The sequence below is a fragment of the Diabrotica undecimpunctata genome, chromosome 7, assembly GCF_040954645.1.
Source record: "Diabrotica undecimpunctata isolate CICGRU chromosome 7, icDiaUnde3, whole genome shotgun sequence".
In the NCBI taxonomy this organism is placed as follows: Eukaryota; Metazoa; Arthropoda; class Insecta; order Coleoptera; family Chrysomelidae; genus Diabrotica; species Diabrotica undecimpunctata.
The window spans coordinates 109,800,890-109,817,195 of NC_092809.1; the positions used below are offsets into that span (position 1 = coordinate 109,800,890).

At 33.8% G+C, this 16,306-nt stretch overlaps 1 protein-coding gene across 1 annotated transcript in view; it reads left to right on the top strand.

Moving 5' to 3' along the window:
• The first annotated feature begins 7,214 nt into the window (after window positions 1-7,214).
• Window positions 7,215-16,306, top strand: part of LOC140446596 (uncharacterized) — an 86,815-nt gene continuing 77,723 nt past the window's right edge. The window contains exons 1-2 of the mRNA XM_072539165.1: window positions 7,215-7,288; window positions 7,762-7,863. Coding sequence (XP_072395266.1) covers window positions 7,215-7,288; window positions 7,762-7,863 — 176 coding nt within the window. The remainder of the gene's footprint in view (window positions 7,289-7,761; window positions 7,864-16,306) is intronic.

Here is a 16,306-nt window from a genome sequence, read left to right on the forward strand (position 1 = left end):
CACGAAAAATCGCATCGCAACGTATAACCAACCAACGAATGAACGAACGAATGCAAGCACGGGATCGGATGCAAACGACTTTGCAGAATTGGCCTTCTCTATCGAAGCGAACTGCAGTACAATATGTTATTTATTGATTATACATTAAAAGGCAACAAAAAGTATAAAAATAAGCACATTGTAGAGTCGTTTTGCCAATCAGAGGGCCCGAAATTTCATACAAAAATAACTAAAAACGTTCGCCGTCCATTGGGGTACGTACATACAAAGAGAGAAAAAAACACAACACTACACATTTTCCTATACTCATATTTCAAATGGCCATTTTTATTTGTCTGTCAAACTTTTTCCGCATGCCTGAAAAATGTTTAATTATTTTTGCGTTTCATATCGAGAAATGTGGGCAAAGCACATCTATATCGCCGATATTTCATTTAAAAAATGTGTCCAAACGAGAACCGGCCATCATATATTTATATTCTCGGCGGACCGCCATTGTTTCAGTTGCAGACAAAAATTCGATGTGATTTTTAAATTTAATGAAACAAAACGAACCCATCAAATATGCAAAATATCATATCGTATTTTTTTCTCTTGTAATTTTAAAAAACGCGCTCCTCTTTTATTTCGCCAGAACAGGCTTTTTTTAAATTAACATTTAGAGTTACGTAGTAATTGCGAACATAAATTCTGTATAAACTCCATATACATCACGGCTCTTGCGCTCTACCAAATTTTTACGAATTTTTTATGCCTGTTCTTTTGATGACCTCGTTCAATAATATTCACGTTCTGATATTACCCACACAAACATCAAAAATACCCTAAACCATTATATCAAAATCAGTTTACATATTCAGAATTCTCCATCGATATTTTTGCCACGCATCTTTACCGATCAATCTCAAATTTTGATACAAAAACAACACTAATGAAGGGGTCAGTGCAAAAAGTAGCTAAGTCCATATTTTTCTATAATTGAGTTAAGTGGCAACAGTGATATAAATCATGTGTACTACAAGTTGGCGACGTCAGATTTGTAACAATAAACGTCCTACCGGGTAAAATCCTGTAAGTTAAGATTTTAGTCATTCATCATTTATCAGTGCAAGAAGTCGCTAAGTAACAAAAAACGTCCATAAACTTGACAAACTGTTGCTACTGACACAAAAGAGTCTAATTTTGGTCTAATAAGATATTATTTATATTATATTAAAAATAAATAAGTAGTTTAAATTATTTAAAAAATACAATATTAAACAATAAGCATATCTAAGTATAACCAGGTATTAACAATCTAAAACAAAACTGGTAGATCACTACCAAATGCAACTGCTGAAAGATTACATGATCAAATCGACAGCTCTCAATTAATGGAAATAATCCTTGATAGCGCCAAAGAAATCGGAGGCCCGCAACAACAAAATGAACATAGTAAACTGTCTAATAGCACCAAATAATGCTAAAACAAAGATCAGAAATAAAAGTAAGTAGCAAAATACAGAGAATACAATACACAAAATTTTGAAAGACAATAAATAAGGAAAAGTATTAAGGAACACATAAGAAAATACAATTAAAGACTGGTAGAAAATGCAATCGAAAACAGAAAAAAATATAAGTACACAAGAAGAGAATTATTCATTGGGAAGAAGCAAATCGTTGTTCTAACAAACAAAAGCACCAGAATTATAGACAGAAATGAAATAATACAACTCGTGACTAAATTCGTCACTCGCGAACTATACAAGGCCGCTGAAACACTTGAAGAAGCAAAGAGTAACCAAGAAGATGTACCAGAAGTCATTTCGGAAGAAGTAGATTCGACAATTAAAAAAATAAAAAGCGGTAACGCAACTGGAATAATTGGCATAACAGTGGAACTGCTTAAATACGCTGGCAAAACAACCTGGAAAATCTTAGCAGGCATATTTACGAATTGCCTAAGATCAAGATGCATACCAGACCACGGGAATACAGCAAACATAATTCTCATTCATGAGAAAGATAATAAAAAAGATATCAAAAACTACAGATCTATAAGTCTACTATCAATCGTATACAAGATACTCACAAGGATCATCTACAACAGATTAAAAAATGCATTAGACGCTGCACAGCCAAGAGAACAAGCAGAATGTCACTGCACCTAAAGAAAAAAGCATTCTTCATAATATTCTGAAGCTATTATGTTGTGGCATTTTAAAGTAATTACTATTTTAATTGGGAATAAGCCACAATTTGAGTTTAAAATAGGATTATTCTATAAATTTCCCATCAATCTTTTTCGAACGTCATTAATGAAATAGTCTCGACTTTAGTAACTTGATGTGTCCGCAATCAGTCAACAGCCAATTCAGATGCTGTAATTGTAGGTGTCCTAGTCGTGTGACACGTCCCCGTCTTGGATGTTGCTCAGGTGGACTTCCAGTATCTCTTAAACAGCACCATAATCGACTTACAACATTTTGGGTGATTTGTGCTCAGCTATTTTTTGCATGCGAGCTTGTAGAAGGTCTACAGGCTCATTCATGTTTATTCACAGTATTGTTAACGCATCTACTAAACAAGAACTACATTGAATAAATAAAATCGAAGATACCCAATATTTATTACAGTATAAAAAGTCTCTTTCTTTTGCTCTTCTGTTAATAAATTGATAAAACATTCATTATGAGTGCTGCGTTTTTGTATAAAAGTATACATAATGAGAATTTGTAACAATAAAGTATAATTTAGACATCCGCGAAAATTCACGATTTTATTAAAATATCCCTAAGATTTCCTGAATTTATGAACAATTTTGTGAAAAATATTTACCAATTTTTATGACTCTTAATGTATATATATTACAATTATTTATGCATAAACATAATTCCCGTCATATAAGATTTTGCCCCTTCTCTGATCAAACTATTATAATTCTAATAACGTTGGCCAAATCAACAGCATTCAAATTTAATATCTGCACCCAAAGTGTTACCCTTGGAGTGCTCTTAAATTCTTATTCCGTGAATCGCAACCACCAAGCGATTCTCAGTTTGACATTATCGATTCATAAAATGCAATAATAGTCGCCCTATTGGAGTTGCCCACCAGATTTTTGAACAGATGCACTTCTAGAGTGCTTGTAAAAACACTTTGGCGAATGACCACAAATGTTATTTTTATATAGGAAATAATAAAGTGTTGCTCCATAAAGAGTTCGTAAGTTTTAAACGGAAGGGTGGGAAATAGTGAGTTGTTCTTTTGCAAGGGGTTGAGGGAGTAAATTTAAGTAAATAAGGGAGTGTTATTTATTAACTGTATTTTTTAATAAAAACACATAGAACGTTCTGTTTACATTAGTTTTTAAGAATAGGAATAAGTTTAGGATCCGTCTCTGCTCTACTCATCTGTATGTCGGTCGGTGTATGTCAGTGTTTCTGTATGTTCGTCGGTCAATATTAAACAAAAATCAAAGCAACTACTGTCTAGAGCAGTAAAAACCAATTAAAAATGATACTTATGGCTTCGTGCAGTTGGATCACTTGTTGAACATAGTTGAGTAGCTTCCGATGATGGCTTGGATGAAGCTGAATCTATAAAGTACAGTACTAAATATTTTAGGACCATGGAACTATTAAAAGATATTCCTGAGATATAACTTAGCAGACTTCAAAGCATTGATTCAATATATGTTTTTAATTTTATCAAGTGTTACTTCATCATCATCAGCCTGTATATGTCCACAGCTGGACATAGGTCTCTCTCAGCTCTTTCCGTCTGTCTCTGTCGTGTACGGCTTGCATCCAGTTATTGCTAACACGCTTCAGTTCGTCACTCATTTGGTACATTTGATCTCTTAGAGAGACACCCAACACCTGACGCTACTTTGCCATTTGAGTAACGCGAATCTTGTACACTAAACTTCATTCACTATACATATTCCCAATTGTCAACAGAAGCACCTGAAAGCCAAACAGGGTCGTACTGATGTGTATCATATGATTTTTCAAAATATATACTTTTGAAACTATTAGTGTAAGAATTTCTTGAAATTTAATCATTAAATCACAATTAAACTAAACTCTAAAAAATAACACGACGAGTAAATAAGTTAACAATAAATATAACATAAATATAACACAATATATTAACTTAAAAATCAACACGATACAATTTGAATTTAACCATGCTGGTAAATTTGGATCTGTAACATGAGAATCTGTCTGGCTTAAGGCAATAAATTATATTTAATAGCCTCTTGACGAATGAGACAGCGAATATCAACATGTGCTCATGTTTACAGATGGGAATTTGCTAAACGAATGAACTTTACCTTTTTTGTGAATGTTAATGTTTCCGCTCCATAAGTGAGTACAGGTAACACACATTGGTCAAAGATTCTCTTTTTGAGGCATATGTGTAGATCCGATTTAAATACATAGTTTAATTTACCATACGCTGCCCAAGCTAATGCGACGTGGGAGCTCACATATCTGGTTATCTCTGCAAAACCAAATGTTATGTCCTAAGTACTTATACGATGCAATTGCACAATATCCCTTCCATCAACATCAATATTTCGATTTAGCACCAGTCATTTTTTGCGTCTTGTTCATAATAATCTTTATCCGACCTTTAGGAAACGTGATATAATTTTTCAAACATTGCATCATCCATACGATCGGCTATAAGGACGATGTCATCTGCAAATCTCAAATGACTGAGTTTCTCTCCATTTATGTTGATACCATGCTCGTTCAGATGTGCCTTCTTACAAGTATGTTATAAAAGCGTCGTGAATAGAATTCTCCTGTATACAGAATTTATACAGCGTTACTTAAGAGAAAAGTAAATAGTAATCATTTAAATACCGGGGTTTGAATATCGTGCGACATAGCGAAACTGATACAGTGTTCACTGCATTTTTGGAGAGAGAGCGACACACACACTTGGGGTAGCGACTTGAGACCAACTCTCATCTGCGCTTTTCGATATTGGTCTTACACAATTCAGGCACGATTTTACATAAAGGTCCGACATAGCGGCGTCAATGTGTTTTTATAAAGGAACCTACTCTTTTAGTATTTTAAGACGAATATCTTTGTAGACAAGAAGTACAATATTTTACATAAGATTCAAACCAATATTTATGAAAACGAAAAATCAACTAATATTTATACAGGGTGAGTCATAACTATTGGGACATAGACTAAGGACAGGTTATTTGGACCAAAATATGGCTATTGGGCCAAATATGCCTTAATAAAATGTTGCTGAGAAAAAAGATACAGGGTGTTAAAGTTAATTTTTGTTTTTCGTTTTTTGCTAATAGTTTCCCTGTATATTTATAAATTGCTATCAAAATTGGCATAATCTTAGACAAGAAATAGTATTTTATTTACAATTCCACTATCAAATACCAAACTAATAAACAAAGTTGCAACTAACGTAAGGTTTCCGTTTTGACGATAAATCAAAACTAAACACACTTTAACTTAGAAGAACTCACAAAAACTCAAACTAAATGTTCTACATGGTCTCCTCCGATTTCTATGCCTTTTCTAATTCTTTTTATAAAGGATTTTCGGACCTTAAAAAAAATATTATTCTGTCCCCTTATAAGATTAGCTGCATTTTGAATGTATCTCCAAAGTTTGTCTCGTGTATTATTTTCATTGGCATAAACTAAGGACTTCATATGTCCCCAAAAATAAAAATCTAGCGGGTTGTAGTCAGGACTTCTTGGTGGCCATTGAAAATCACTGCCTCTGCAGCAATCTATCGTTGAGGAAATACATCATTAAGATGATTTCTAACAGGTAATGAAAAATGAGGTGGCGCTCCATCCTGCATAAACCACATTTTTCTTCTTACATCCAGTGGCAGATCATCTAAAATATCACTAAGAGTATTTTCCAAAAAGAATAAATAAGAATCTCCATGTAAATTCGGAGGAAGAACATAAGGCCCTAGTAGTTGGTCGCCTATAATGCCACACCAAATATTCAATTTAAACTCATGCTGAAAATGTCTAGCTTTAATAGTATGCGGGTTTTCTTCTTCCCAATAATGACTATTTCGCCAATTAAAAACCCCTCGTCTGGTAAAAGTTGCTTCGTCGGTGAACATAATATTCTTAATAAAGTGTCTGTCATTGCGATGTTTATTCAGAATACGTTGGCAAAACTGTAACCGTCGTGAAAGATCTGTTGGAAGTAAATTTTGAACAGGAGTGAAGTGATAAGGATGGAGGTTCTCTTTTTTTAGAATTCTAACAATAGACGACTGACTTACTCCTGTTGCTGCTGATAGATGTCGTGAACTTATTTCAGGAAATGACCCAGTTTCACCTAAACTACGATATAATCTTGCAAAAGTTTTGTGATTTGGTTGCCTTCTGTTTGCGTATAACATGCCATACCTTCTGGCTGCCGAGCGACCGCAAAAATTTTCTTGTGCGTATACGCAAATCATATATCGCATTTCTTCATTAGTAAAATGATTGTGACGAGGCATTTCAATCAAAAAAAGTAATGATTACTTTTAAAAAATGCAACATTACACTACACTGTCACATCAAAAATAATTTACTCTGAACAAATGACATTTACCAACAACAATTATCTGACAGTCCAAAGCATACTTTTCATAAATGAAATAATATTTGAAATCCTTTTTTAAGACTCTAAGCAGTTCGACTGCGTTATTATCGAAAACGGTTGAAATTATCATGTTTAAACAAGAGTACCAATTTTACGTAAAAATGATGTTTACGTCATATTTTCTAATAAAAATTACTAAAAAGTTTCATCAGAAAAAGTTTAGACTTAATTTGATCATTAGGAATAATCCACGTGGCGCCCTCTATGACAAAACGTAAAATTGTAAATAAAATACAATTTCTTGTCTAAGATTATGCCTCTGTGCCAATTTTGATAGCTATTTATGCAATATACAGGGAAACTATTAGCAAAAAACGAAAAACAAAAATTAACTTTAACACCCTGTATCTTTTTTCTCAGCAACATTTTATTAAGGCATATTTGGCCCAATAGCCATATTTTGGTCCAAATAACCTGTCCTTAGTCTATGTCCCAATAGTTATGACTCACGCTGTATAAATATTAGTTGATTTTTCGTTTTTCGCTTGTTGAATGCATGTATGTATTATCAAGAAGACGTTGAGTTTTAAATAGCAGCTGCTATGCTACTGCAGTTTTTACTCCATGGTCGACCATGTTCTTCGAGAAGTTCCTGTGTGGTACAAAGAGGCTCACGAAGTTCCACCCATGTGGTTAGGGTATGTCCAACCAAAGGTGGACAAGAAAAAATTAATAAGGCCAAAAAACGAGAAATCTTTTGTTAGCGACTAACTGATCTGTGAGCATTTTAAGTAATATTAAATAAACAAGATATTAAATTAAAAAGTAAAACTTCTGTAATAAATACGTTAAAAATTATAAGGTACATATTATACGGGCCACCGTTGGATTTTTTAAAATTGACCGCAGGGATACAAAATTTTGCTCGAAGAAACTATTAAGGACCATTTTTCAATTTCTCGAAAATAAATTTTTTTTAAATTGTTGTAACAGCTTTCCATGTTAATATTTTTTGACGGTTCGGGACTTATTTCATAGTTCTTAAATTACATTTTCAAATAAAATTATCTTTTAATTTTATCAGCTTTCAGACCCAATGCTTCCGTCATTAAACGTTAAATTTGACCAAGAATAAAAAAAAATATTCATTATACAAAATCATATCTTTAAGTGAAGATGAGCTAGGAAATCAAGATCAAAGATACACCTTCGAACATTTTGATTTGAATTCTTTAGAATTAGAAACTGAAGTAAGAGTTAATAACAAGAACAAGTAAAATTTAATTTAATAAAAGTGGCTTGATTGGATGTGTCAGCATAATAGAAAATTGATTTTCCCAGTTTAACCAACTAATGGTAAAATTTGCCACAATTCCTGTAACAAGTTGTTCTTGTGACAAAACTTTCTCTAAGTAGAGCATAATAAAATCGATCAACAATGCTGCAAGACTTTTTGTTGAACAAGAACTTGCTATAAATATAGATAAAGGTAGTGTACTGTACTTGAAGAATTTAAAAAAAATCAAGCCATTCCAGCTATTGTAATGTGTTGTTATAATAAATTTTTAATCTGAATCTGAATTTTTAATCTATTTTTTATATATGTGACTGTGACCACCCATATTTTTTTATGATCACGCAATAATTTAATATAAAAACAAACGTAATTCGTTTTAAAAATTACTGTTCTAACAATATAATTTGAATTTAAAAAATTATTTCAAAAAATTGTAGTATATATATATATATATATATATATATATATATATATATATATATATATATATATATATATATATATATATATATATATATAACAGCAAATGGCAAATTAGACGAATTAGTTAAATTACAGGTTATGTCAAAGAGATATAAGAAAATATCAAAAAGACCGTGTATATTGGTTAACGATTAAATAGAAAGAAACTATCAAATTACCCCAATGGAGATGTAAATAATATAAATGACTTTATGAGCAAAAACGTCTGGCACAACAAATATTGTCACCTCCATTACTTAGAAGGTTTAGAAGTAAAGCTGGCATGACACACGGTTTATAGACTTACTACGGTTGCCTCTTCCGCCTAACCAATGAACATTAAGCCCGAAACTGTACTCTCGTGACGTAATCCTTCTCCTTCAACCAATCAACACTGCAATCGACCTGCCCTCTACATTCAGTTTCAATCGCGAATAAATGGGTTTTGTATTCTTGTGTACACTGGTGACGTAACTCAAGCATCCCCACCCCAGTCGGAAGAGGCAACCGTAGTAAGTCTACGAACCGTGGGCATGACAGAAGTCAAGAGTTGCCAACTGACAGATATTTCGTATCGATTTTGGAATAGAGCATGAACATTGTATATATTTCTATGTCTTAGAATGAAGTATAGAATCAAAACAAGTGTAAATTAAAATTGAAGAATTTATACATAATATTTATGTAACTGTAATATGTATGTTACTGTAATTATTTATTTAGTTTAATTTTTCTCAGCTCAGCCCAGCTCTCTTTGACTTTTTTTCTTTATTATTCTCTTTTCTCTCTATTTTGGGTCCATTTATTTATACACTGTACGTTACATTTTCTTCTAATGTCTTCACTTCTCTTTCGATCTCCCAGCGTATTTCCTGTAATTCTTTTCAATACTCTCATCTCTGCCGTTTCCAGTAACCTTTGCATTGTGGCTGTGTCGGGTCTTGTTTCTGAGGCATATGTCATTATTTGTCTTACACTGGCTTTATAAATTCTTGCCTGCATCTTAGTGTTGTTTATGTTTCGCCATATAGTGTTATTAAGGCATCCTGCCAGTCTCTTTGCTTTTTGTACTTGATCTCTCACTTCTTTGTCCATAGCTAGACAGTGTAATTTCCATGTATTTTATTTCCATTACTTGTTCAATACTGATGCCATCAATTTCTATTTTACATCTGGTTGGTTCTTTGCTGACTACTATTGTTTTAGTTTTCTGAGATGAGATTGTCATATTAAATTCTTTTGCTCTTATGTTAAATATGTGGACCAGTCTTTGTAGACTATCTTCATATTGGGCTATCAATATTGCGTCATATGCGTAAAAGAGTATTTTTATTTCTTTGTTTCCCATTTTGTATCCTCTTCGTTTGTTAACGCTTTCGATAATTTCATATATATAATAACGGATTTATTACGGCTGTCGCCGCTTCTCCGCCCCCAATTTCCATCTTTTTCTGTCATATGCAGTTGCCTCTTCTAAGTCTCTTGCCGCCATTGCTTCATCAATATCGTTGCGCCAACTTCTCCGTGGTCGTCCTCTCTTTCTTCTTTCAGGAGGGATCCATTCCAGTACTCTCCTAGGCCATCTGTACTCTGGCATTCTTTTAACATGTCCGAACCAGATTAATTGTTTTCTTTCTATGTCATCATTGATATTTCTCTCCATTTTCATTTCGTTTCTTATTTGTTCGTTTCTAACTCTCTCCAGTTTCGATCTACCGCAGCTTCGTCTCAGATAATCCATTTCTGTCGTCATAAGTTTGTTTTTATTAGCTTTGGTGACGTCCCATACTTCCGAACCGTAAAGTGTAATACTTTGAACTATACTACCGTAAATGTGTTTTTTGGTTTCTCGTCGAATTGTTTTTTGCCAGAGAAGAGAGTTTAAGGCACGGGTCGCTGCTCTGCCCTTGTTTATTCTTTCCCTGATTTCATCTGCGCTATTTCCCTTCTTGTTGAAAATGACCCCCAAATATTTGCAGGATTGCACGCCTTTGATTTTGTCGTCTTCCAAGACTAGGTCACATATTTCATCTGTTCCCACTGAGAGATATTCACATTTTGTCATATTCATGTTTAGACCTGCCACCTCATATTCTTCTTGCAGTTTTCTTACCATATAGCTAAGATCGTAGCTGTCTTCGGCAATTACTACCTGGTCATCCGCAAAGAAAAGTGTATATAGCTTGTTTTCTTCCACCGTTATTCCCATGTTTCTGCATTTTTTTACCCATTTCACTAAGGATCTGTCCAAATAGATTTTAAATAAGGTGGGTGACAGACAGCAGCCTTGTCGTAGTCCTTTTGTTGTTTGAAAAGGAGAGGTGATTTCTTGTCCCATTTTAATTCTCGCAAAGTTTTGTTCGTAATATTTTTGAGTGGCGTTAATAAGAATTGGGTTTATTTTCAAGTTACCCATTTCTATCCATAGTTGGGAGATCGGTACACTGTCATATGCTTTTTCCAAATCTATTAAAGCTATATGAGTTTCTCTATTTCTCTGCACTCGTTTTTCCATTGCAATTTTTAATGTGAAGATATTATCCATAGTGGAGCGTCCGGCCCTAAATCCCGCTTGTTCTTCGGGTTGTTTGTCTTTGATATCATTTTCTATCAGGTTTCGTAGTACTTTTGAGTATAGTCGGCCTATAGTAGCAATCACTGCGATCCCTCTATAGTTTTTAGGATCCATCTTTGTGCCTTTCTTGTGTATTGGAGAGATATACGATTGTCTCCATTCTTCTGGAACTTCTTCTCCGTTTAAGCATCTTTCGAATAATTTTCGGATCATCTCAAACAGTTTTGATGATCCATATCTAATCAACTCTGGATGTATTCCGCCTGGTCCTGGAGATTTTTTTAATTTCATTCCCTTAACTGCTTCATTCACTTGTTCTATCGATATTTCGATTCTTCCTTCTACTTCCACTTGTTCATTTGTCTGTTTAAACCTTTCTCTTCTCTCTGTTAATAAGTTCTCAAAATGCTCTACTCATGTGTTCTCTGGTATTCTATTTATTATGACTTGGTTTTTTGTCGTTGTTCTCATCGTTTTTATAGTTCTCCAGGCTTCAGAGCTCTTTGTCCCTCCTGTCGATAATTTCATCCATGATCAAATTGAAGAGCATGGGGCTCAATGAATCTCCTTGTCTTATTCCGCTGCCTATTTCTATAAGTTCTGTAAGTTATCCATCTATTCTGACTTCCATTTTGTTGTTGTGGTAGATGTATTCGATAGTTTTTATAATATTTAGGGGAACTTCTCTATTATACAAGAGATGGATTACATCTTTAAGTCTTACTCTGTCAAACGCTTTCTGTAGGTCAATCAGACACAGAAATGCTGGTCTATTATACTCTAGTGATTTCTCAGTAATTTGCTTTATAACGAATATTGCATCTGTAAACGATTTTCCACTACGAAAACTTCTCCATTCTTCCGGTATTTTATTGTGTTTTATAATTTTATTAATTAAAGTTGTTAATTGTTCCGTCATTGCTGTTCCACAATATTTCAGTAATTCGTTTGGTATCCCGTCTTTACCTGCTGCTTTTCTGTTCTTCAGGTTTTCAAGTAAACCAAAGGTTTCCAAACTTCCTGTACATTTATATTAAGCTGTTCATTTGTGGTAATTTCTGGTGTTTCCGGTTCTAGCGTCGTTTGTTCTTCCTTTGCATAGAGCTCTTAGGTAGTCAATCTACGTATCCTTTTCTATGTGCTTCGGTTCTATTAGTTTCTTTACCTCCGTTCGTTGACCTCTTATGAAGCGTCATATTTCCTTTTGTAGACCGTAAAAATCATGTTCCATTTCTTTCGAAAAGCGTTCTTAGTGATCATTTTTTATTTTTCTTATAAGTGCATGTGTTTCGTTTCTGATTGTCTTGGAATTATGGTATGCCTCTTTTGCTTTGGTTGACATGTATTTCAGGTAAGCTTTTTTCTTTTCTTTACATTTTTCCTTCACTTCTCTACAAAACCATGGAGTTCTTTGTCTTGGGAACGATTTATTTTTATTTATATTTCTTTCACCAAGAACTTCCTTGACCGAGGCTAAAATATTAGACTTAATTTTTGCCCAGCTTTTTTCGACTCCATCACTTTCTGTGATATATGTGTATCTGCTTTTTTTTTCTTAAAAAAATTATTAGTTTTATTAACTAAAAGTGTCGTTTCAAGAACAAAATATGATTGAAATGTCAGATGTTGTTGGTAGTTCAGATTTCTTTCCTAATACCTAGTTACCCTACCGGACAGTGCGACTTGTCTTCCTAGCTTTTTTATATAGATAGATAAGCCAAACAAGGGGAGATACGTATAATTAAATAAAATTAATTATACTTTTTTATAAAGGCGTATTTACAATCTATAATAAAATATGTTCTAACATAGCGTCAGTTGCTAAATTATTGATAGTAAATATCTAGGTATTGATTGGAGTTTACATTGAAATTATACATTATTTCTACATGGAAATAGTTCCCCTTAATGAATTATCTCTGTACAGATGTAATTAAAATAGGTTATAATTTAAATATTAAATTTGATACAATTCTATAATTAATGCTATAGTTATAATACACGTATATTATTAACATTTTCATTGCATTTAATTTCCACCATTACATTTTGATTTAATTATTAAAATTCATACTCGCAAATCATTTTCTATTGTAAGGGTTGTGTATATACTATTAGTAAATAGGTGCCGAACTAGTAATCAGTGTTTAGAAAAAGGCGAGTTCTTGGCATCTAAACTGTTTTATAGAGGCATCTTATGTGTTTGATTAGAACTGAGTCTTCATTGTGTTAAACTTTTTTTACGACTGTGGTTAAAACTTTGTTTAGAACGAGCTTTTCTGTTGATATTTACGTTAAAAAAACAATATTTTTAGTAATAGTCTATACTAAAACATCTGTAATCGAGTCAATCAAAATGGCATGTCAATGGCCTCAAACAGGGATGTGGTCTATCACCTACACTATTTAAAATATATATAGATCACAATCATACGCCGAGATGGTACTTTTATGAAAGATACAGAACTGAAAATAGCACGGGAAAAGCAAGCCACGAAAACATTCCACGGAGTGATATGGAACAACACTTAAAGGATCTTTAGAGCATAGTGCTGAATATTACCTTACATGAAGCGAAAGTATGATTAATGGCAAAAACAACACGAAATGGAATAAGAACTCGTTAAGATTTTAAGAAGTGTCACCAGCTTTATTAAAATAGGCCAAAGATTTATCCAACTTACACAATCGAATGCCTTCTGATAGTTAACGAAGCATATTATCATAAGTCTTTGAAACTCTCTTGATTTTTGTCTTAGGCTCCACACATGATCATCTGTACTAACGTAGTAAATTATAATCATAGTAAATGTGTGGAAATGTGGGAAGGTGTTACGTGTGAAAAGTATATTCATAGGATATTTCGATAAACTAGTTTGAGGCATTTAAAAATAAATAAGTGTTTTAGGAAATAAGACATAAAGACACTGAAACTACCTAAAAAAGAGAGATCTAATCACAAAATGTTTACAATTTAAAGATATGTCACGTTGAAACACTGACTATTACCCAATTAACAGCAAAAGGACTAAGAACGTTTAAAGAAAATTAAAAATTCTGATATCTTTGATGTCCGAGAGCAAAACTATGTCGTCTGCGAATTTCAAATTTGTTAATCATCTACCGTCAATAATCTGGCCTTTCTCTTCCCAGTTAAGTTTTTTACAAGCATATTCTAGTACTGCGGTAAACAGTCTAGGTGATAAGGTATCACCCTGTCGCACTCCTCTGCCGATTGGTATATGATTCGTGTTTTTATGTAGTTTTACCGACATAGTTGCGTTTTTGTATATATTGTAAATTAACCTTGTATATCGGTAGTCAATGCGGCATGTTTGTATTGCTTCCAGGATTTTGTCAAATTCTACCGTGTCAAAGGCTTTATGGAAATCTACAAAAGACAGAACGAGTGGTCGATTGTATTTGATAGTCTTTTCTATTACCGTTTTAATGCCCTGTAGGTGATCATTTGGTCCAAATCCGGTACGAAATCTCGCTTGCTATATTGACTGGTAGAAATCAAGTTTTTTCTTAAGACGATTCGTTACTATTCGTGTAAGAAGTTTGTATAGGTGACTAAGAAGACTTATAGGTCTAAGAAGACTTATGGCGATTTGTTATTCTTAGCTTTTCTTAAGGCTAGTTTTATTTCGTCTATTGTAATTTCCGGTGATCTGATCCTTGGTTAACAACGTCTTTTTTCCTTATTAATATTTCTGGTGGTTGATTTTCTCTGCTATTTGCTTTGTGTTGGCTTGTGTACAGCAATTTGTAGAAGTCTTCAACTATTTTAAGAGTTTCTTCTCTGTTGGTTGTAAGATGACCATTTCCTCAATACTCTCATACTTCTATCGTTTTCAATGGTATGTTCGATTTGTTCTGGGTTCTATTTTCGAGTGTCTTGTCTAACAGCTTTGGATATTTCTTTATTTAATTTTTGTAGTTCGTCGGCTTTGGTTTCCGTCTCGCTTCTCATTTCTCTTCTTTTCTGCATTAGTTGCGTGGTATTTTGAGTTTTAGGATAGAATTTGTTTTGACTTTCCAGTAAGGCATTTGTTAATTTATTATTTAAGTAGCTTATATTATTTTCTGTTTCAGGACTACTAAGTATGTCGGAAATACATTGCTAAAAACTATCTACATCTGATGGTTTCATCTAATTTTTATTTGTTCTTCTTGTTAATCATCTTATACCTCTTCTTCTTTCCATCCATCCAATGGCGCTACAGCCCAAATCGGGCCTTGGCCTCCTTCAACAGGCTTCTCCAACCATCTCTATTTACCGCTGTTCTTTTCCATGAACGCGTTCCCAGGCAGTTCCTGGCATCCTCATCGACTTCATCTTCCCATCTCTTTTTAGGTCTTCCAACAGGTCTTTTTCCCTGCATTCTTGCATTTAATAATTTTCTGGGGATTCTATTCTCATGCATGCGGACCACGTGCCCTGCCCATCGTAATCTCTGCAGTTTAGTATGTTGTGCTAGAGGTGGTTCGCTATATTGCTCGTATATTTCTCTATTGTACCTAATTCGCCAGTTGTTGTTTTTACTTATTGGGCCCAGGATCCTACGTAATATTTTTCTTTCAAACACATCTAATGCATTGGCAGATTTCTGTGTCACCACCCATGTTTCGCAACCATAACTTACTATGGGCCTGATTATTGTTTTATAGACCCGGAGTTTTGTTTTCCGGTGTACGTCTCGCGATTTGAATATGTGGCCCATCGCGAAATAGGCTTTATTTGCCAGCACAAGCCTTCTATTTATTTCCGGTTCTTCTTCATTGCTTGCGACCAGATCCATTCCTAGGTATGTGAATCTATTTACATGTTCTATATCGTCAATAAAGTGTTGTTGCACCGGTCTATTTGATCTGGTTTGTATGAGTAGTTTTGTTTTATTTGTATTTATTGCTAGCCCTACTGCTTCTGCACTCTGTTTCAACTCAACGTAGGTTTCTTCCGCTGCATTCATTGTTCTGCTCATTATGTTTATGTCATCTGCGTATGCTGCTAATTGGGTAGACTTGTTTGTAAGTATGTTATTTCCGCTCACCGTCAACCGTCTAATTACATATTCCAGAACAAGATTAAAGAGCGTTGGAGCTAGTCCGTCGCCTTGTTTCAGTCCTTGCGTTATCGTAAACGCATCAGTGATCTGTCCCTGAATACATACCTGTGCTTCTGTTTCTGTCATTGTCATTTGCACTAGTCGTATTAATTGTGATGGTATGTAATATCTATTGAATCATAGGCTTGTTTAAAATCTACAAAGAGATTGTAAACGTCCATGTCATATTCCCATGCTTTGGCTAGTATTTGTTTAACTGTAAATAGTTGGTCAATGGTAGATCTATTTTGCCTAAACCCTGCTTGATATT